The sequence below is a fragment of the Euleptes europaea genome, chromosome 12 (genome assembly GCF_029931775.1).
Source record: "Euleptes europaea isolate rEulEur1 chromosome 12, rEulEur1.hap1, whole genome shotgun sequence".
NCBI classification, from domain to species: Eukaryota; Metazoa; Chordata; class Lepidosauria; order Squamata; family Sphaerodactylidae; genus Euleptes; species Euleptes europaea.
The window spans coordinates 18,606,809-18,627,875 of NC_079323.1; the positions used below are offsets into that span (position 1 = coordinate 18,606,809).

Consider the following 21,067-nt stretch of genomic DNA (forward strand, 5'->3'; position numbering starts at 1 on the left):
CTCCCGCCGCCCTTGTTGGAGGGAAAAAAAAAAAAGGACGCTGGGCAGGCGGCTTGAGCCTCTGCGGCGCGATGGGACTGTGATAGGCAAGAGGAGAGGTGAGTAAGCAGCCTGGTGGGTGGGTGGGTGGCTGGATGTGGGGGCGGGTGGAGCAAGGAGGCTGCCCTTTTGCACCCTCCTTTTTTTTTCTGATTGCAGCAAGGGGCCCCGGGAGGGGGGCGTCGGCGCCTGCAAACTCCAGACCGGAGCCTTCCCCCCACCCAACCAACCCACCCCTTTTGCATTTTGGCATGCGGTAGAGATGCGATGCTGCATCGCCTCTGCCCCCCGACGCCTGCACCCGGAGGCTCCCAGCCTTCCCTTGCAATGGCCGAGCCCGCTGCTGCTGCTGCTGCACCGGGGAAACGGCAAAAAAGCCCGGCGCGGGTCGCCTAGCGACCGGCGATCAATTAATGGTGGGGAGAGCGCGCGCGCGCTTCCCGGGGCGCCCCGCTCGCCCCGCGCCCAGCGCCACCATCTGCCTGGCTGAGCCAGCAGATGGGGAGGGACGAGGGGGGAAGGCGCGGCGATTGATTGTGGCTTGTGGCTGCAAATAGAGGGGGGGGCGTCTCTTTGCATTGATCCGTTCTTGCTGGCTTGGCCGGGTACGGTTGTTGTCATTGGGGAGGGGTGGGGGGGGGATTCCTTGCGGGCCACCTTGGCTGGGGCTGCATCCTCGTGGCTCTCTCGTCGGGGGAGGGAACTAAAGGAGGCCAGGAAGGTAAGCGGTGGTCGGAAATGCGTTTCCCTTTAGGGTATAACTTGCTCTTTAAAACAAAAACAAAACTCCTGGAGGATTCCTTGTTGCAACAACCCAGAGGCTTATGCCACCTTAAAGGGTTACATTGTGTAGATTGGGTTCTAGTCCTTGAATGCTTATACAACAGTACAATTGTTTGTCATTATTATTAATGACAATTAATAATATATACATTTGTGTATATATACATATATACACATGTATATATACATACATATATACATGTGTGTACGCACACACATATTAACGTTAATAATACACACTTGCCATTTTGCTCTACTGGGTCCTTAATAATATATACATTTTATATTATATATACATATGTGTGTGTCTGTGTGTGTATGTGTATATATATGTGTGTGTGTCTGTGTGTATATATATATATACACACACACATACATACACATACACACACCACTGCCATTTTGCTCTCCTGTGTGTGTATACACACACACACATTAATATTAATAATACACACTTGCCATTTTGCTCTACTGGGTCCTTAATAATATATACATTTTATATTATACACACACACACACACACACCTGCCATTTTGCTCTCCTGGGTCCTTAGGGCAGCTTGCAAAATAAGTTAAGACTGGCTTAAAATCCGTCTTGAAAAAAAAATCAGACTTTGCAAATTATAAAAGGACACTTTCATAATGCTTTGGCACAACACAGAGCAGCAGGATGGTAAAGCCAGTCAGCTTGAGGGTCCCACAGGGCTCCTTGCTGGTTTTTGCGACAACACGCTAACTGGGCTACCCCTCTGAAATTCCCTTTCGAGGGAAAGGAGGCCCGTTTGCCCCTCTCCCCCCATGTGGTAATGAACACGATGATTCTTAACAATTCTATAATATTTTAACTTGTGTGTGTTTTGAACTGCCTGTAGCGCCTTTATGGCTGAGAGAAGGTGGCCCTGATATACCTCAAGTAAATAAATAAATGCTCCATCAGACACATGCCAGGCCTCTTTTCCTTAATGTGTCGATCTAATGTTGTTTTGGAGTAAAAAGCTGACTTGGGGGAGGCTGGCTGAGGCACACAGATGTTTGCTTCTGGACAGACAAGCTCTGAAGTGCTTCTTAGTTTTCTTCTGTGAACTAGCCGGATGGGTTGAATAGGTCCCCAGGTTTGTGAGTCTGAAATACTTGGGAGTTGCTAGCTGTGCTTACCTGATCCTGTTTGTCTTTCCTTGGGTGGCTTAATGGGGTTTACTTCCCTGTAACGTTGCCCAGGATTGCAGCTTGGCAGCGCATCCTTTTTACATGGTCGCAGAAGAGTAAGCCTGGCTTTATTATTCCACGTGACTCCTTTCTGAGTGTGCAAAAATGTGGCAGGCTTAGTCCTTGTGATTAAAGCCGCAATCTTATATAGACTGACCTGGGAGTAGATATTCACAGGGCTGCACGAAAGCGGGTATGAATCTGTTGATACGGGATGTGGATCAGCGTGTGATATATTGAGTGGTTGAGCGCCCATCGATTTTCTCATGAAGGATGGTCACGGAGAAATATTGCTCCCAGCACTACGAGTGGCATAATAATACCTTTGAAAAGCCCAGTATGTTCGCGGATGGGTTTTTGTTAACCAGTTCTGGGCTGGCATCCAGGTGCCTCATGCTGCAGTGTGTGTGTGTCGTGTCGATGGCTCTGAGCACAAGTGGAGGAGGCAATATGGTGGAGATCGGGTCATGAAAACGATTGTAAGAGGAAAGCAACACCTGGGGGCCTAGCCTGGGTTGTAGCAATGCATGGCTGAAATCATCGAGGAAGAAGAGGAGACAGAAGACGTGTGTGTTTCACAGCCATGCCTCCAAGCTGTTAGGAATTAAATTGAATTGGGAGTTGGATGGTTAACCCAGTTACAGCCATTGGCAGTGCAATGATGCTGGCCCGCTCTGTTCCTTTAAAAATATTGGGGTGGGGGGGAACATATTGGTTAACACAACTGTAAACGTGGGATCCTAGTAGGTCAGTCCATTCCAATTCCGGTAACAAAAACATTTGAATCCAAAGGAGACTGTCAAATTCTTAAAAGCATTTACCTGCGTGGTTAAATATAAACCAGGTTGCCCCTTAACGGTCTTGCCCAATAAGTATTTACAAAAAAAAATACTGAGTGTCCTTTGAATGTGAGACAAAAAGTGAGCATCCGTTACATTACAGTTGTCTCATCCCCCTTTCCAAATATTTAATACATCGTAAATCTTAGTTTTTGGTTATTCTACATGAACAGCTGGGGGGGGGGAATGTCAGGGTGGCTCTTCTTCATCGCTTGACTGTAGCCTGATTCCATCACAGCGAAAGCCTGCTTCTTGTAATGAATATGTGAGCAATGTCAGCTTGGCTGCTTGTCGTCCTTCTGCGCAGTGATAAATAACTTGTATCAGCGGAGCAATGATACAAGAAGATGGTGCCTTCTAGCTTGATAACCCCTTTATATTTTGAGTAATTTTCTGAAAGCCTGATCAGCTTTTAAGCTTCCAAGAACACAATCTTCTGATAAGAAACGTTTAAAAACTAAAATGAGACACTTGTGGTGTTTGGCGTTTCATTTGCTCATGGTTTTTGGCTCAGACTGTGCAGTCAGATTGTATGTTTTCAGCATGTTCATGTGTTGAAAACGTAACCTGTGTACAGTCAAAAGGACCTTTGGGAAATCTTTGACCTGTGGTTTCTAATTTTATTTTATTATTCCAAGTCTGCAGCCTATTTCTCTCCCCCCCCCCCAATTTTGGAAAATACAAGTTTATTGGTTGTCCATCTGAAGGTGATCTATGCAGTTTACCTGTTGTCAGTAAAATATCCTGAAGGTTGCTGCGTCTGGGTGGGGGCTAGATTACTATCCTGAGCTCGCTTACAGTTTCCAAATTCTCCACTGAATAGTAATGAATCTTTAATTTTTACCTAGACAGAATGCCAGAAAGTTCCATTGAATAGAGATTACATAAAACCACAGTACACATAACTGAAGTATCTTTTGCTGAGCTGAAAAGTCTGTCGAATGACAAGCTATCTTTTCTCTGTTGCCTTTGTCTGAGGAGCCCTAACCTATTGGGTCTGGCACATCTGACAGAGCTGACATCCGTGCTGTGTTCTGCGTTCGAAATGCCAAGGTAGTGCTACGCTGGGTTATTTTCCTTTTTCCACTTTTGTTTTTTTACCCGCTTCGTGGTGACAGGAACAACAGTGGGAGTGCTAATGTACACATAGCTCCAGATGGTAGCTGGTGTCTTAAACAGGTAATCTAACATTAGTTTCTTGGCATGGTCTTGCGTGCTTGCAGAGAATTTGAATTCGCAGTGACTGTTGCAGATCTCTCTGTTTGGTATTTCTCAAGATCCTGCATCAGGGATCAAATATTGCCAAATATTTGAGGAAGATTCTAGGGTTGAGGCTGGAACTTTTGGCAGGCGACCCAAGTCCAGGAATACCTGAAGGACCATCTCCTTCCGTATGTCCCTGTGCTCCAACTGTGCCCCTCAGGCAGCCATCTGTGGGCTCTATGCCACCACCTGAGTTGGCCCAGCTGGCATTGACCAGAGCCAAGGCCTTTTCTGTCTTAGCTCCTGCTCTGTGGAATGGGCTCCATGAAGAGTGAGGGGAGCCCCCTCCTTGGAGATCTTCAGGAACTGCTGCAATGGCTGCTTGTAGGCCAGGGGTTTTGAGGGGTTTCGAATGGAAGGCATCTTTTAAGGAGAGGGGAGGGAGAAATTTGGGGTTTGTTATTTTATTCTGCTTTTTATTGGAATTTTTTAAAACTATTAGGGTAAGCCACCTTGAACCATGAGGAAAGGTAGATTACAACTGTACAGAGAGCCAGTGTGGTATAGTGGTTAAGAGCGGTGGTTTGGAGCGGTGGACTCTGATCTGGAGAACCAGGTTTGATTCCCCACTCCTCCACATGAGCGGCGGACGCTGATCTGGTGAACCGGGTTGGTTTCCCCACTCCTACACATGAAGCTGGCTGAAAAATAGGAAGCAGATAGTAGGAATCAATGGTCAGTTCTCACAATGGTGGGATGTGAGCAGTGGGGTGCCTCAGGGATCTGTGCTGGGACTGACAAATCTATGGTGAGACCACACTTGGAATACTGTGTACAGTTCTGGTCACCACACCTAAAAAAGGATATTACAGAGCTTGAGAAGGTGCAGAAAAGAGCAACCAAAATGATTAGGGGACTAGAGCAACTGTCCTATGGGGAGCGGTTAAGACGCTTAGGGCTGTTTAGCTTGGAAAGAAGGCGGCTGAGGGGAGACATGATAGAGGTCTATAAAATGATGCATGGTTTGGAGAGAGTGGACAGGGAGAGGTTTTTCTCCTTCTCCCATAATACTAGAACACGGGGTCATCTGCTAAAGCTGGAGGGTGAGAGATTCAAAACAGATAAAAGGAAGTATTTTTTCACACAGCGCATAGTTAAATTGTGGAACTCCCTGCCCCAGGATGTGGTGATGGCTGCCAGCTTGGAGGGCTTTAAGAGGGGAATGGAGGAGAGGGGTATTCATGGCTGTTAGTTAGAATGGATATTAGTCATGCTGCATACCTATTCTCTCTAGTATCAGAGCAGCATGCCTATTATTTTGGGTGCGGTGGAACACAGGCAGGATGGTGCTGCTGCACTCATCTTGTTCGTGGCTTCCTAGAGGCACCTGGTTGGCCACTGTGTGAACAGACTGCTGGACTTGATGGGCCTTGGTCTGATCCAGCAGGGCCTTTCTTATGTTCTTAAGCCAGCTGGGTGGCCTTGGGCTAGTCACACACTCTCAGCCCCACCTACCTCACAGGGTGTCTGTTGTGGGGAGGGGAAGGGAAGGTGATTGTAAGCTGTTTTAATTCTTCCTTAAGGGGTAAAGAAAGTTGGCATATAAAAACCAACTCTTCTTCAATAGGAATGTGGGTCTCAGTGAAAAAGTCGCAAAATGGTGGGAGAAAGGGATAATTTTCAAGAAAGAAGTGGCATGGGGGAAGGGCGTGCTTAACCCCCCCCCCCCGGCTTTTCCTCCATCCATGGTTATGGAAAACAAAACAAAACGCACCTGCCTTGGATAACCATGGTTGATGCAAGCAGTGCTTATTTCAGCACTGTCTGCCCATAAAAACGTTTGACTACATTTAAGACAAAGCTGGGCTTCAGAACTTCAACATGAGAACAGCTAAGAGGATATAGTGCATGTGGTGGTGGTGGAAAGTGCCGTCAAGTCACAGCTGACTTATGGTGACCCTGTAAGGTTTTCAAGGCAAGAGACATTTGGAGGTGGTTTGCCATTGCCTACCTCCGCGAGGATGGAGAGAACCTGCTGGACTGCCTCTCCCGATACGCCCCTCAAAGAGCTTGGCGCTCAGCTGGAGAAAATCTACTGGTGATCCCTGGCTCGAAAATTAGGCGATCATTAGAGATACAGGAATTCATACATCCTGATAATGGTTACAGATTTAGACTTATGCATTATTCAGGCTGCAATTCAATGGGTGTAGTTTCTGTACTGATTTGCCCATGTGAATTGTTATATGTTGGTATGACCACTCGGGCAATGTGTACTCACATAGTAGAACATCAAAGTACTATAAAGAAGGGCTCTTTAGTGACTCCTTTGGTTTCACACTTTAAAACTAAGGGACATGGACCAACTGAGTTCCAATTTTTTGCCATAGAGAAATTGTTCAAACATCCGTACAATCAAGTGGATGTTGATAGGTGCTTATGCCGATGCGAATCCTATTGGATATATACTTTGCAAACTTTCGTAAGCGGCTCTGAGCCACTGACTGGCCCAAGGTAACCTAGCAGGCTTCATGTGGAGGAGTGAGGAATCAAACCAGGTTCTCCAGATTAGAGTCTGCCTCTCTTAACCAGTACACTACGCTGTCTCACAGCCGCAAAGAGATGCCAGTTGCGACAGTATCACAATCTGGAGCATCTGCTGTTCAGAGTGAGATGGGAGGGCGTACATCCTAAAACTCATGCTGGGAAACAGCAGGAAGCCTCTCTGCTTTCTGATGTCTCCCAAGCCCAGTGCCCTGAACTGAGGCAAGATCAGGATTGATGGCGTTTTCTGAGCCAGCCGACCTGGAGATTTGGATTTTCTTTTTTGGCTGTTTCGCATCCCGATATTAACAAAGCCCACCCCACTCTCTGTGGTGCAGCAGGCCAAAAAAGCTCCCCTGATCTTCTGTCAGAGAACTGCTTTTCAAACACTCTTCCCTCTTCGCCAAACTATCTGTCATGACAGGAAAAAGCTACAACATGTTATTCACTGGCTGTCTCCTGGAGATCAGCAGTCAACAGAGAGACTGACTGTGCTCAGTAATTAGTGCTTTCCACTCGGAAGAGTTCAGTAATTCACAGACCGCATAACCCTTGAGTACAGTCCTGTGGGTTATCATTACTGCGGCTCTTTTTTTTTTTTTTTTGGTGTATTGTCGCTCGAGACTTGCTGTCATGTGTTGCAGTGGGTTCTATAAAACGCCGAACAAAAGGACTTCTGTGTGCCTGTTGTTCATACCTCTTGATCCACCCCACCCCCTTGACATTCCTTTTTTCTGGGTTTTTGGTCTTGCTTTACCCATTTTACAGCCCCAGTAAAGTTCTCAGATTTTGGCTGATCTTGGCAATTGGCTAGTATTGGTGGTTGCCACTGACCCCTGACCCACCCCCCTGAGCATGCACAGAGGACTTGCACGAAGAGGAAAGGTCTCAGCTCAGACTTTGCACAGCTCCTTGTAGAAGGACTCTGAAGCCAGGGATTGCCCCTGCTCCTCTCCCCACTTAAAATAATAAGTACCACACTCAAATCAGTTGCAGATTCCCTGCTTGGCTGATGCCCAAGTTGTGACCACATTTTCTTATAATGAAAAAATGTCACTTTCACATGCCATGACTGTGCTGATGCATTATAATCAATTCTCCCATGCTCAGCTTCTAATTTAAGGAAGAGTGGGGTGTAGAATAGTAGGCTGATAAAAGAGCATCCGGTTCCTAGTTCCTTCAAGAAGCGTCTCAAGATCCAGGGGGGCCATAAAACACCTGATTTTGGTAGACTGTAGACAGCTCAGTCTTGTATCAATTTCACTATATTTAACAAAAGAATGGTCTCTATTTGATGTTGATCCTTCCCTGATCTGCTTGGAGGAAGGTTGGCATGTGTGGTTTTACCACTCCCGTGCATACACATTTTGTCCTCACAACAACCCTCTGTGGTAGGTTAGGCTGAGAAAGGATTACTAGCCTAAGGTTACCCAAGGAGCTGTTTGAACCTGGGTCTCCCTGGGTTCTGATAGAGGTGGGGGAATCTCCCCTCTTTGTGTTTCTGTAAATCTAATGTAATCCATCTCTCTTTTTCCTTTTTAGAAATAGAGAATGTGGCAGTCAAGTAACAAAAGATTTAGCTTTGTCCAAAAAGAATTACTTTTATTTAGAAATAACATTATTCTCCATGACCACAACCCCCACCTTTTAAAGAATCGGCTAAATTAACTAAGTACAAGTCAATAGTGCTTACAGCAAATTTCTGGAGCTATTGTTATTTTTTTCTTGTGGTGTCTCATCTCTGCGATTGCAAAACGGGAAGCCCAGGTGTGTCTCTTTCCCTGCCCCCAAGACACTCTCCCCAGCAGTTACACACTCAGCTAAAAATGATCAGGTACATTTAAACCAAAGCACTAATTTTGATGAGTTGCAAAATGTTCACATCTTAGTACTTAGGGCATAACATATGCACAGGAAACCTGGAAGTGGCTTGACTTTGTAACTTACAAGTCTTACATTGGAGAAGTTGTAGCTCAGCAATACTCTGCATGCACAAGGTGTCAGTTTCCGGTGTCTCCTTTGTAATAGCCACAGGTAGCTGGAAGACCTCTACTTTAGACTTTGGAAAGCCGTTGCCAGTCACAGTAGACAGGATTGGAGTAGCTGGGCCAATAGCGTGCCTCCATATGGGGTGCCTTTTATTAGTTCAAATGCTCAGCTGTGAGAACTCCTGGAAGCTGGTTGTTTGGAACCATGCAACTGACCCCGTCAAATTTGCAACAGTGAATGCTGAGTAGTAGGTATTCCAGATTCATAAATCTGCAAAACTGATTTTTTTATTGATGTTATTGAGTTATACATTATATTTAAATCCATATGATGTTATAAAAAAATTTCCCCACCCAACATTTTCACACCGAAATCTTTAACCAGGAGCACAAGTTTCTAAATTTCTTAGTTATATTAGGGTTGACTTCCTCGCATTTTATCCAATTCAAGTACAGAGACCACTTGTCCTTTATTTCCCTTATTTTACTATCCCACAGTGAATCTTTAGCCAATTGTGCCACAATATCTGATTGTATATATTCATACAAATAATCATTCCAACATTCAAAAGTCCATTTGTTTGCTTCTTTCCAGCCTTTTGCTATTGTAGCTTGTGCTGCTAGGATCATAGCTTTACAAAGTTCCTGGGCATTTCCAGTTATTCTTTGCTGTCTCACTGCACCCATAAATAGAAATGCAAAACTGATTGACCTCCCATACTTGACTTTCTCAAACAGTGGAATTAACCACAAAAAACCAAAAGGATGTGAAAATATTTGCCGCCTTTAACCAAACCTACCATACCAGTAGAATGCCGTGTTATGGTCAACAAGTATTTAAAATTCAGTATTTCGTCTTTTGAGATAACCAACTTGAGAAAGTGTTCTGTGTAATCGGAAAAAATTTAAAGGAGAAAGTCAACGTTCCTACTATTGCGACATTTATACAGCATGTTTCAGATATCCAAAGCACTTCATAATATCTCGCTACATTTTAAAAAAGATTTAGAAAGTGAGCTCTTAATAGCTTTTTTGTCCGTTTGTGTAGTTTGGGACCTTAATACATGGCAAAATTTTAATTTTGCAAGAGCTCCCTCCACTGCCTTCTTAAAACTAAAGCATTCTTCAGAGATTTCCAGCCTGAAGAAGAGTTCAGTGTAATATTTGAAAGTTGCATAGAGGATCAATACAAAAAGGATTCAGTTGCTTTAAAATGAGTATGTGATTTCAGACTGGGCTTACCCACTATCAAGATGTGCAGACCGTTATCAGTAGCAGGCATGAAAACGTTTCTGTGCTTTTATGCAGAAAGTTCCAAGGGGGACCTCCATGGTAAACCTGCTGAACTGTTATTGTTAGTCTTTGGTTGGAAAGGAAGCATCCATCATAGAAGTGCTGTATTCGGAAAAATACTGTATTAAAAGAAAGCGAATAAAAACCAAACCAGAAAATACAGAATGATTAGGTAACCCAAAACATTGAGAAACAGAAGGAAAAAAAAACACCAGTCAGATCCATGGTTGGTGATGTCAATTAACTATGTAACCCTATTACTAGCCATGTGACGAAGGGTGGGGGTCAAAAGTGAGATGGTGTGGCTAAGCTTATCTGCAGCTAACCCTGCCCACTTTTGGTCTTGCTTTACCCATTTTACAGCCCCAGTAACAAGTTCTCAGATTTTGGCTGATCTTGGCAATTGGCTAGTATTGGTGGTTGCCACTGACCCTTGACCCCCACCCCCCCGAGCATGCACAGAGGACTTGCACGGAGAGGAAAGGTCTCATCTCAGACTTTGCACAGCACCTTGTACAGGTGCTGTGCAGGTTTTGGCTGTCATGATGTCATCGCTAATTGGAAGGAATGCGGCTCCACTGTTCTCTGCCTTTTTTAAAAAAGGGTTACTTCAGGGAGAAAAGAAAACAATTTCAGCAGATTTTACTGGACAGAAGCAAAGCCCAGGCAGTTCACACGGCAGGCACAAATAGCCAGCCTAAGTGGACCCTGAAGGTTTCTTTCTACCACAGGGAATTCTGCTGGCTGCACGGTAGTAAAGAAGTAGAGATGGACAGATGAGTGTTTTGAGTTTCATTTTGGGGTCAGATTCTGTATATGTGAAAGCGGGTCTGTTTATGCAGCGGCATGCTGAAGTGGTATTTTTAAGCTGGGGCAGATTGGCCATTATGGCCATTGAAACTTCTCCCGTGGTCCAATGGCCAACCCAGTTCCAGGGAAGGCAGCACACATGAATACATGAAGCTGGCTTATACTGAATCAGATTCTTGGCCTATCAACGCCAGTATTGTCTACTCAGATCGGCAGTGGCTCTCCAGGGTCTCAGGCGGAGGTCTTTCATATCACCTACTTGCCTAGTCCTGTTAACTGGAGATGCCGGGGATTGAACCTGGGACCTTCTGCATGCCAAGTAGATGCTCTGCCACTGAGCCACTCACAGGCCCGGCTGGGCACACAAGCTGGCTCTTTCTCCCTATTTCCAGGCAGGGCCCTTTTCCAGGGCCGATTTTTCCTCCCCGACTCCCCATTTAAAGAACAAACTTGTTGTTTTCTTATTCTGTTTAGACATGAAGCTGCCTTATACTGAATCAGAGCCTTAGTCCATCAGAGTCAATATTGTCTACTTAGACCGGCAGCAGCTCTCCAGGATTTCAGGCAGGGGTCTTTCACATCACCGACTTGGCTAGTCCCGTTAAATGGAGATGCCAGGGATTGAACCTGGGACCTTCTGCATAGCAAGCAGATTCTCTACCACTGAGCCACAGCCCCTCCCCAGAGGATAATATGATATCGTCGATATAGCCCCAGGAATGGGGTGAGAAGGGTAAGGAAGGGGGATGAAGATAAAATAGCTTTTATTAGCTTAGCAATTGAACCTAGGAGAGAACCATGTAGGAGAAACAAGCAAGTGCATAATATTCTGGTATCACAGTTGGGGAAGCAAGAGATTGAACTGAAGGCCTGTCCAAGACCATGTAGATCCTAGAAGGCACACAAAAAATAGAGAGCTCTTTTGTCATTAATTTGCAGTATGGGCCCCTTAATTGGCTGTTTAGGTTTGAATTCTATTACCTTTCCCTCACCATTGAAACAGTACCTCTGACCTGCTGGACTTCAGCTTCAGCAATACTGACTGCAGGGATGTTGGATTTGCAAACACACCCTGTGGGTGTTACACTACTACGGCAAATCAAGGCCTCATCATAGCCCAAATGAGCAGCATCAGTCCTGAAAAGCAGAGCGGGTAGCCAATTTTAAGTGTCTTGCAGCAAAAACTAAATGAGAGTCTTGTGGTACCCAGTCTGTTAGGTGCCACAAGGCTCCTGTTAGTTTTTACTTTAAGATTTGTTGTGGATCCACACTGCTGCTGCTTTTAACTGAGCTCCAAAATTCATACTATTTTTTTTTAATTCAAAACAAGTTTCTGGTTTTTCTTTTGCCCTCTGATCAACAGTCAAACCTGTTTCCACTCCTGTTGTGGCAGACAGATGTAGAACACAAATCATACATTTGGAAGAGTTGATGGATCATTAATTTAATGAGCAATCGTACTGTATTTGTGAGTGATCAAGATACTTGGGCAAGGCAGTCCTATGCAGAATCATAGTTTGTTTGGCTCAAAGAAGAAGAGTTGGTTTTTATACCTCGATTTTCGCTACCTTTTAAAGGAGACTCAAGCCAGCTTACAATCGCCTTCCCTTCCTCTCCCCACAACAGACACCTTGTGAAGTAGCTGGGGCTGAGTGACTAGCCCAAGGTTACCCAGCAAGCTTCATGTGGAGGAGTGGGGAAACCAACCCGGTTCACCAGATCAGAGTCCGCTGCTCATGTGGAGGAGTAGGGAATCAAACCCGGTTCTTCAGATTAGAGTCCACCGCCCTTAACCACTATACCACGCTGGCTCCTCTTGAGTAGCTCCGCATTGGATTGCAATATCAGCTGGTTGAATGAGCTTCTTTGCACAATGCTGTGCATCTCAATGCACGTGCCAGAAGCGTACACAGTTGTTTTTGCTTTGGGGCCACTGTCGTGTTGGAGAAGGACGGTCTGCTTTCCTTCCAGGGTTATTTTCTCTCCCCCTTCCTACCCACCCCATCTTGCTGTTATGTAAGAAACATCAAAAGCATCTTCAGGAAGCGTTGGAACCTTGCCTGCTGAGTTCATTAATGAATTGGCTTGCTGTTATCCTTTTTCTGTCATCCCAAAGCAGGTGTCCCTGCAGTCAGTAGCAATTACAGAGGAATTCAGGGACAGTGGCAGGATTCCAGCAGTCAAAAGCAATGTTAATGAAAGGGGTTTTTCTTACTTTGGGCTTACCTGTTTTTTGCAGCAAGGGCTCACAGGAGATCTAGGACGAGGGCAGCTTTTGAGTGGCTTGCTCTCTTCCTCTTAGCAGGTGACACTGTAATTAGTGCATTTTCAGATAGTTTAAAGGGAGAAGAAAGGACAGCAGATCTCTAGGCGGGATAAAAGGATTGCACTTGAACTCACTGGCGCATTAGATTTGCATGGTGGTTTCAGTCATATTTTGTCAGTGGGGTGTAGAGTGAGACTGGATACCCTTTTACACTGTACATGAGGGCTGATTAGAACAATCTTAAGTGAATATGAATTTCACCCTATGAAGTGGCTTCCATAGGCCTATGTCCTGGTTTGATTTGGGGTCTTTTAGTCCCTGTGAACCTGACTCATTACTTCACAGCTGTGAGCTCTTGGAAACCTTTGTAGTAGCATACTGAAATGTTAGCTTGTGCGAAAAAGTATTGGGCCCACTTTGAAAGGCCTGGTCAGGGCTTGGGGGCAGGACCCCTCTGGTTTGGGGTGAAGCTGGGCAACAGCCCGGTGGATTCAGGTGGATCTGGGGGATTTTTACATAAGACCATGGAAAGCATTAGGCAAATGATGATCCATCCATATACAGTAGACCAGAGATCCCCAGCTTTTGTTGAGCCTGTGGACACTTGGGGAATTCTGGGAACGATTAGTGGGTGCCACCACAAAATGGCTACCATGGGAGCTTGGGCCAATCACAAGACATTAGGACATTAAGCCAAGCCTTCTTTTGTGATGGAGGCAGCTGTTTATGAGTGGTTGCTTCCTGAAGACACAAAGCTGGTGTTTCCTGGGCTATTCTAAAGACCTCCTGCTCCAATGAGGTGGAAGAAACTGGCTCTTTGTTTGGCAGGAAGAAGAAGGGGATACTGAGGAGCACATTGGCAGTTGTCATGATGCCCACAAGGGTCATGGTGGGGGATCACTGCTGTAGATATTTACAGCACTGAGATCTAAGATGCATTTCTGCACCAAGGGGGTGGCTGCCATGCTCAGGTGAGGAGCATACATGGTTCCTTTTTGCACATGGATTGCTGTTTGCCTTCTGCTGGTGATCTTTAAAGCTAAGATATATGTGCTTGCATCGCATACGGTGCAGCAGTTAGCATCTCCCCACCCCCCGTACATAAGTTCTGTCAAGTCACAACCAACTTATGGGAGCCCCAGCAAGGGGCTTGGAAGGCAAGTGAGAAGCAGAGGTGGTATGCCATTGCCTTCCTCTGCAGGGTCTTCCTTGGTGGCCTCCCATACCAGTACCAACCGTGCTTAGCTTCCAAGATCTGACAAGATTGGGCTACACCATGCTGCCTTCCCTTTGCCCTCCCTGTAGTATTGAGTTTATTTGCCATTTTTTTCTTGTAGAAAACTGAAGCATTTATACTTTTTAATTTCATAAATATGCCAAAAGGTGTAATTTTATGTTCAAACCAAGTTATAAAAAGATGTATTTTATGTTTGTATGAGAAGAAAGTAAGTGTTGTGTAAATTTCAGTTTTTATCCCCAAACGACTGGGTTTTGTTTTGTCTTTTTCTTTATGGTTTCAAAATTTTTTGAAATTTTACATCTCTGGCTAGCGCTTGCTTCACATGCGGCTTATAGAAAAGATTTAAACAGTGGCAAGGCTTGGGTATGTGCCAGAAATCCTTTTGCCCCTGCTGGAACCCAATTTGTGATTCAAATTACAGTTCACAGGGGGGAAACCCCTCTCCATTACTTTTTTAATAGCTCTGAAGTAAATCTGTCACTGAATCTGTTTTTGAGGGATGTGATATTGGACCCTCGTGAAGGAATAGATCAGTGCAGAGGGGTTGGGGGGAGGTAGAGCTCCCCTCTGTCGATACCAGTATTAATCAAGTTTTCTGGATCAGGCTTTCTTAAAACTTTCCTCACTGCTAGAAGTTAACCTTAACTTTGCAAGATCAAAGCGCCTCTGATCTTCGCATTGATGCAGCAAGGTTATTTGATCAACACAAAAAGACTCGGCTGTGGTATCCACTCTGTATGCATCTTTTTCCTTTTAAGAATAAGGATGGGACGGTCGTTTTAAAAGATGAAAACCTGTGCTTTGAAGCGGGGGGGGGGGGAGGGGGAAACGAGTATACAAACAGTTTTATGGAAGTCTCCCAGAGCCACCCTGCATTGATTTGAAGCTGTGTTCAGGTTGCATCACTGTCTTTGTAGAATAAGTCAACTAAACAGATCTGATTTTCTATTGGTCAGGTCAGGAATGTCAAACATAAGGCCCACGGGTTGGATTCGACCCCTTGAGAGCTCTTATCCAGCCCGCGAGCCAGACACCCCCTTCAGTCCCGATCTGGGCTGGCGAGGCATGGCCCGGCCCGACCAAGTGACATTTATGTCATATCCTGTCCTCGTAGCAAATGAGTTCGACACCCCTGGGTTAGGTCATTCTTTTAGAATTGGAAATGTATATTCAAAAAGACAAGGTTTGCTAAGGAGAAGGAATGCAAAACTTGGGAGTTAGCTCATGTTGTATCTACAAATATTATCCCTGGGAGCGTTATTGTGGGGATCCAGTTATGATTTTCTGTTTGAATATTTATCTCAGAACAAGCCTAATAACGTAGTTTGCATAATACCTTCTGTTCAAAGATCTCCAAATAGTTTGTACACATTAATTAGTAGAAGCCTGCAATGCTCCTGCTCACTATCTGTGTAGTTTGTGTGCATGTTGATTGCATACCATGGAGAAATTAGAGATTTTGCTTTGCCTGAGGTTAAAGGAGAATGTTCGAAAACTGACCCTTTTTTCTTAGATCTGATACAAAAAACAAAACAAAAAACAACCCAGGTTTGATAACAGCGTTTGACAAAGGATTGAATTAATGGGGAAGACACCAGGTTTTGGGAACCCAAAGCAGCTTACACATCATTCTCCCCCGCAACGTTTTATCTTCGCAACCCCTAGTAAGGTAGATTAGACGAGAGATGAATCTTTTGGCCAAGATCATCCAGCAAAACTCGGTGGCAGCATGGGGATTCAAACCTAGGTCTTACATACTGTAGTCTAGCGTTCTAACCTCTATACCACACCATGGTCATAAAGAATTCTGCATCCAGGGTGTGAGCTCAGCAATATAATTTAGAACATATGAAGAGCCATGCTGGATCAGACCAGTGGTTCATCTGGTCCAGCATCCTGTTTCCCACAGCAGCCAGCCAGTTACCCTGGAGAGCCAACAAATGGAACGTAGAGGCCAATGCCTTCCCTTGATGTCATCTCCTAATGCCGGTAATCAGAGGTTTATTGTCTCTGGATGTAGAGGCTCCCTTTACAGATCATGGCTAGTAGCCATTGATGGACCCTACCCTCCATGAATCTGTCCAATCCCCTTTCAAAGCCATCTATGCCGGTGGTCATCAGAATGGCCACTGACTTACAATTCCACAATTTAATTACTCAAAGATTACGGAAGCACTTCCCTTTTCCTGCTCTGAGTCTGTCCATCTATTTTATTAGGTGCCCTTAAATCCTGCCATTATGTGAAAATATTCATCTGTTTTATCCAGAGTCAGATCCTTGGTCCATTGAGGTCAGTATGGTCTACTCTGGTAGCAGCTTTCTAGGGTCTCGGGTGGAAATCTTTCACAACACTGCTTACCCAATCCTTTTAACTGGAGATACCAAGGACTGAACCTGGGACCTTTTGCATTCAAAGCGGATGATCTGCCAGTGAGCCACAATTCTCTCTGTCCACTTTCTCTATCCCGTGTAGAGAACCACTATCATGACCCAGTGTGGTGTAGTGGTTAAGAGCAGCAATTTTGAGCTGCAGGGACTAATCTGGAAAACTATTTGTTTCCCCACTCCTCCACACAAATCCAGCTGGGTGACCTTGGGCAAGTCACTCTCTCTCAGCCCCACCTACCTCACAGGGTGTCTGTTGTGGGGAAGGGAAGGTGATTGTAAGCTGGTTTGAGTCTCCCTTAAGTGGTAGAGAAAGTCGGCATATAAAAACCAACTCTTCTTCTTAGTCATCTGTGGGGGGTTTTGAAAGCGTTGCCTTGTGCATATATACAGAAGTAGGTTAGAGGTACTTTAACTTCCTGTCCTGCCTCTTTCCTTATGCTTCATGGGTGTATTCATGTGTTGTTTTGTTTTTTAAAGCACCACATTTTTATATGATCATTCTTCATTAAAAAAAGAAAACTAACATTAAAAAAAAACAGCTGTAAAATTGCTCCAGGGATTGGTAGAAACTTGTTTCAGTGATATTACCAGAGAGCTGGCCAATTAATGCCCTCTGCAGCTTGCTTTTCACTATTCCAATTGAAACACTTTTAGAAAAGCTGCAGAACATTTTCTTCTCCCCAGAGATTATCCCAGAAGAAGAAAGGGTTATGTTTGAATGCTGTTGGAGCATTTTGAAACTGCCCGAGTTTGTCTCACCCTTTTGTACTTGGGTGCTTTTTTTTTTGTTGATACTGGATTTTTTTTAATATATGAAAAACTCAATTATGTTTGATTACCATGTACTCCTCTTTTACCAAATGTGTTCCACTTGCTTTCACAGCATAAATTCTGAAGAAAGAAAATTTGCCTGTGACCAGTTGAGGACAGTTGCTGATACTGAAGAACAAATCTGCCAAAATGAAGCACTTCCTGAGGTAATGCCCTCACATCTTATTTCTATTCACCTGTCTGTGGATGTAATAGTTAAAACAGGTTACAGACGGTATTGGGTGATGAGTTTAAAAAAACTGTGTTTTTAAAATATTTTTTAAAGTTTCCTTCCAAGGCACAACATTTTTCTGTATCAAGATTCTGGGATTGCTGAACTGGTGCAGATTAAACAGTTTTGTATGTTTTGCACAATTTTGTTTCTCTGCTGGGAACTGAAGCATTCATTTCCTGATTATTGGAAACCCTTTTTAACACCTTCTTTCTGAGATCTCACCAGGCACTGCTTGCTTTAAGTTGAATGCTCTCAGTTTGTTGTGGTTTTTTAATTAGTTTCTTGGTGCTTTAGATCCCTTTAGGGAGAAAAAACCAGCCAATAAATATCCTAACTAAGGCTGACAATGCAGCTGTCAAAACTAGAAGTTTTATTTTGGTTTAGAAGAAGATGAAGAAAAATCTCAGAATATCTAAGACAAAGAGGAGGGGTGAGTTGTGACAACTGTCCGCCCCCCAGGATTGCAGTCAAACAAACGACAGCAAATGGGATTAGCCTTGGAGAGCCAGCGTAGTGTAGTGGTTAAGAGCAGCGACTTCTAATCTGGAGAACCGGGTTTGATTCCCCTCTCCTCCACATGAGTGGCGGACTCTAATCTGGAGAATCGGGTTGGTTTCTCCACTCTTACGCATGAAGCCAGCTGGGTGACCTTGGACTAGTCACAGTTCTCTTTGAACTCTCTGTGCCCAACCTACCTCACAGGGTGCCTGTTGTGGGGAGAGGAAGGGAAGGAGATTGTAAGCCAGTTTGATTCTCCTTAAAAGGTAGAGAAGTTGGCATATAACAACCAACTCTTCTTCTTCTCGGTGATTGATACTATCATCAGTCCAGGAAGTTTTGCTCTTGCTCTAAATTAGTTTATGTTTTGACTACATAACAGGGAACAATCTAATTAGTTATGTAGCATCATATTTTCATTGTGTGCTCACTGATTAGCTGGGATGGCTCTAATCCAATAAGAGAAACAAAAAAAAATTAAGACCAAACATTCACACAATTTATGGGGAAATCAAAAAGGATAAATATTCAAAACTGCACTTGCTCAATTCTGTTCCAAAGAACAAATTTTGCAGTTCTATAACGTTTATATTCCAGGTTGTGTATATACAACCTTTACTTAACCATTTACTATTTTCTCTGTGACAATAAGAAGCTCGAATACAGCACAGGAAAGTGAATCACTCCATAGTTTGTGGCAGTCAGTAAATAGAAAATAATACACTGCTTCAGGTCTTGGGTAACTGGGGACCCATCAAGCCATCTGTGGCCCACCAGCCATGTATTGTAACCCACAGATGTTGGACTTGCCCTTGTTCTTGCTTACTTGGGTAAGCAGTGAGCGTTGTCCTGTTGAGCCCTTAGCGGGGACCCAGACTGTAGGGAGTGCATTTGGCTGGCTGAATTGTGCAGGCCTGGTCATCGAGTGTCAGGGGGTTCTGAAAAACCCATTCCCAGCGATGATCCAGTTTCATCTGAACCGTCACATCCCTGCCCATTGAGCCTGAAACAATTGAATGGAAAGTCATTGAGTCCAGTCTATATATTAGCATCTGGCTGTCCTTGACCAGAGCCAGGGCCTTTTCCGCCCTGGCACCAGCCTGGTGGAACTTACTGCCAATGAGACCTGGGGCCTGGGGGATCTGGTTCAGTTCCGCAGGGCCTGTAAGACGATGCTCCACCAGGCTTATGGTTGAGGGCAGCAACGTTTTTTATATAAGTTGGCCTCCCCTGCTCTGAACCCTTTTGGAGTACATCTTCTGCTGTTGGCACCTCTTCTAGAAGAAGAAGAAGAGTTGGTTTTTATATGCCGACTTTCTCTACCACTTAAGAGAGACTCAAACTGGCTTACAGTCACCTTCCCTTCCCCACAACAGACACCCTGTGAGGTAGGTGAGGCTGAGAGAGCTCTAACAGAGCTGTAACTTGCCCAAGGTCACCCAGCTGGCTTCGTGTGTAGGAGTGTGGAAACAAACCCAGTTCACCTGATTAGCCTCCACCAGTCATGTGGAGGAGTGGGGAATCCAACCCGGTTCTCCAGATCAGAATCCACCACTCCAAACCACCGCTCTTAACCACTACACCACCCTGGCTCTACCCATAGGTAGGAGATTGAACAATGTAAGGGGAATACTGATTGTTAAGGCACCATTTTTAAGTATTAAGTAGCTGGTTTTAATTTGTATTGGTATATATTAGTTTTTAAGATTTCATATATACATGTAAATATATTGTTGTTTGCTGGCCTGAGCCTAACTTCTTTGGGAAAGGGCAGGTTATAAATAAATAAATAAATATACTGCGGGGGTTCGCATAGTGAGACAGCTGTGGAGGGTTTGCATAGTGAGCTGGCAACCCTCTCCAGGGAATAACATGTTGAAGGGGAAGGAATACCTGAACCCCAGAACCAATGGTCCAGTTCTCACCCCCCCACCAACATCATCAAGTATGCAGCTAGAACCTTCAGAAGACCTCTTTGCAAAGACATTTATGGTAACCGTCACTCAGCCCCATTTGTTGGAGACTCCAGAGGACCTGTCAAGAGATCAGGGAGTGCTGCAGGGGTGTAAGACTCCAATTGTCAAGCATGGGCCCAATCCTTGCCTTAGCAAGCTGAATCCCAGCTACATGTTTCTGAGCCTGCTCCAGTACAGTATGTAAGAGTTGGGCGTGGATCAAACAACCATTGTTTGAAACAAGATGGTAGCCATAGAGTTGTCCAAGGTCCTTCAGGTTGACTCCTTGCCTTACAGATAGACCAGCCTTGCTGGTAGGCCTGTTTCAGCATGACCGTGACCCTGCAGGCACCCAGCCAAGATGGGATATAAATGAAAGAAAAAAATCTTCATACCCCAGAAAGTGAAATACTCAGTCATCCTAGGAAGGAAAATACAAGACGGTAGCAAAAAAACCCAAAAAAACACCCAGGGAAGGTGGAGAAAATGTCAGAATGTTGCATGCATGGAAAATTGTGGCTGAAACGTATTGGCCTTTTCGTGTTGTGTGTGTGTGTGTTCATTCTGCAAGATCAAAATTTCTAATTCAGCAGCAGCTTGGAGCTAATTCTTCTCTGTCTTCCTCAATCTTACATAAGGAATCGAGAAGCAGGTCAAAACGTACTCAACTGAAACCTTATTATAGGACCTGAAAAATGACCTTATTATAGGGACTGAAAAATGACCTAGACCTCTAAAGTCCTTTTTTTAAAAAATTCAATGAAGAACATTCCAGTTGAAAAATGGAGGGTATAATCCTTGACACCCTTTCTTGGGAGTATTCCCTTTAAACTCAGTGGGACTTCTTTCACATTAACCATGCATAGGATTGTTCTGCAGAAATCTATTCTGTCATTTTTGATTGTTGTATTTAATAGGACGTAAGCTGCTTTGAGGGAATGCATTGTACCAAAAGCCAGGACAGAAATGTT

The 21,067-nt window shown here is 44.5% G+C and overlaps 1 protein-coding gene and 1 non-coding gene across 3 annotated transcripts in view; one reads left to right on the forward strand and one right to left on the reverse strand.

Annotated features, from left to right (window-relative positions):
* Positions 1 to 11,310: 11,310 nt before the first annotated feature.
* Positions 11,311 to 11,382, reverse strand: TRNAS-GCU (transfer RNA serine (anticodon GCU)). The gene has a single exon. It is a non-coding gene; the product is annotated as a tRNA-Ser (tRNA).
* Positions 11,383 to 17,481: 6,099 nt separating this feature from the next.
* The window catches only part of ELMOD1 (ELMO domain containing 1), a 41,202-nt gene continuing 37,616 nt past the window's right edge, over positions 17,482 to 21,067 (forward strand). For both annotated transcript variants that reach the window (XM_056858596.1, XM_056858597.1), the window contains exon 1: positions 17,482 to 17,575. In XM_056858596.1, the coding sequence (XP_056714574.1) occupies positions 17,559 to 17,575 (17 nt within the window). In that variant the 5' untranslated portion in view covers positions 17,482 to 17,558. The remainder of the gene's footprint in view (positions 17,576 to 21,067) is intronic.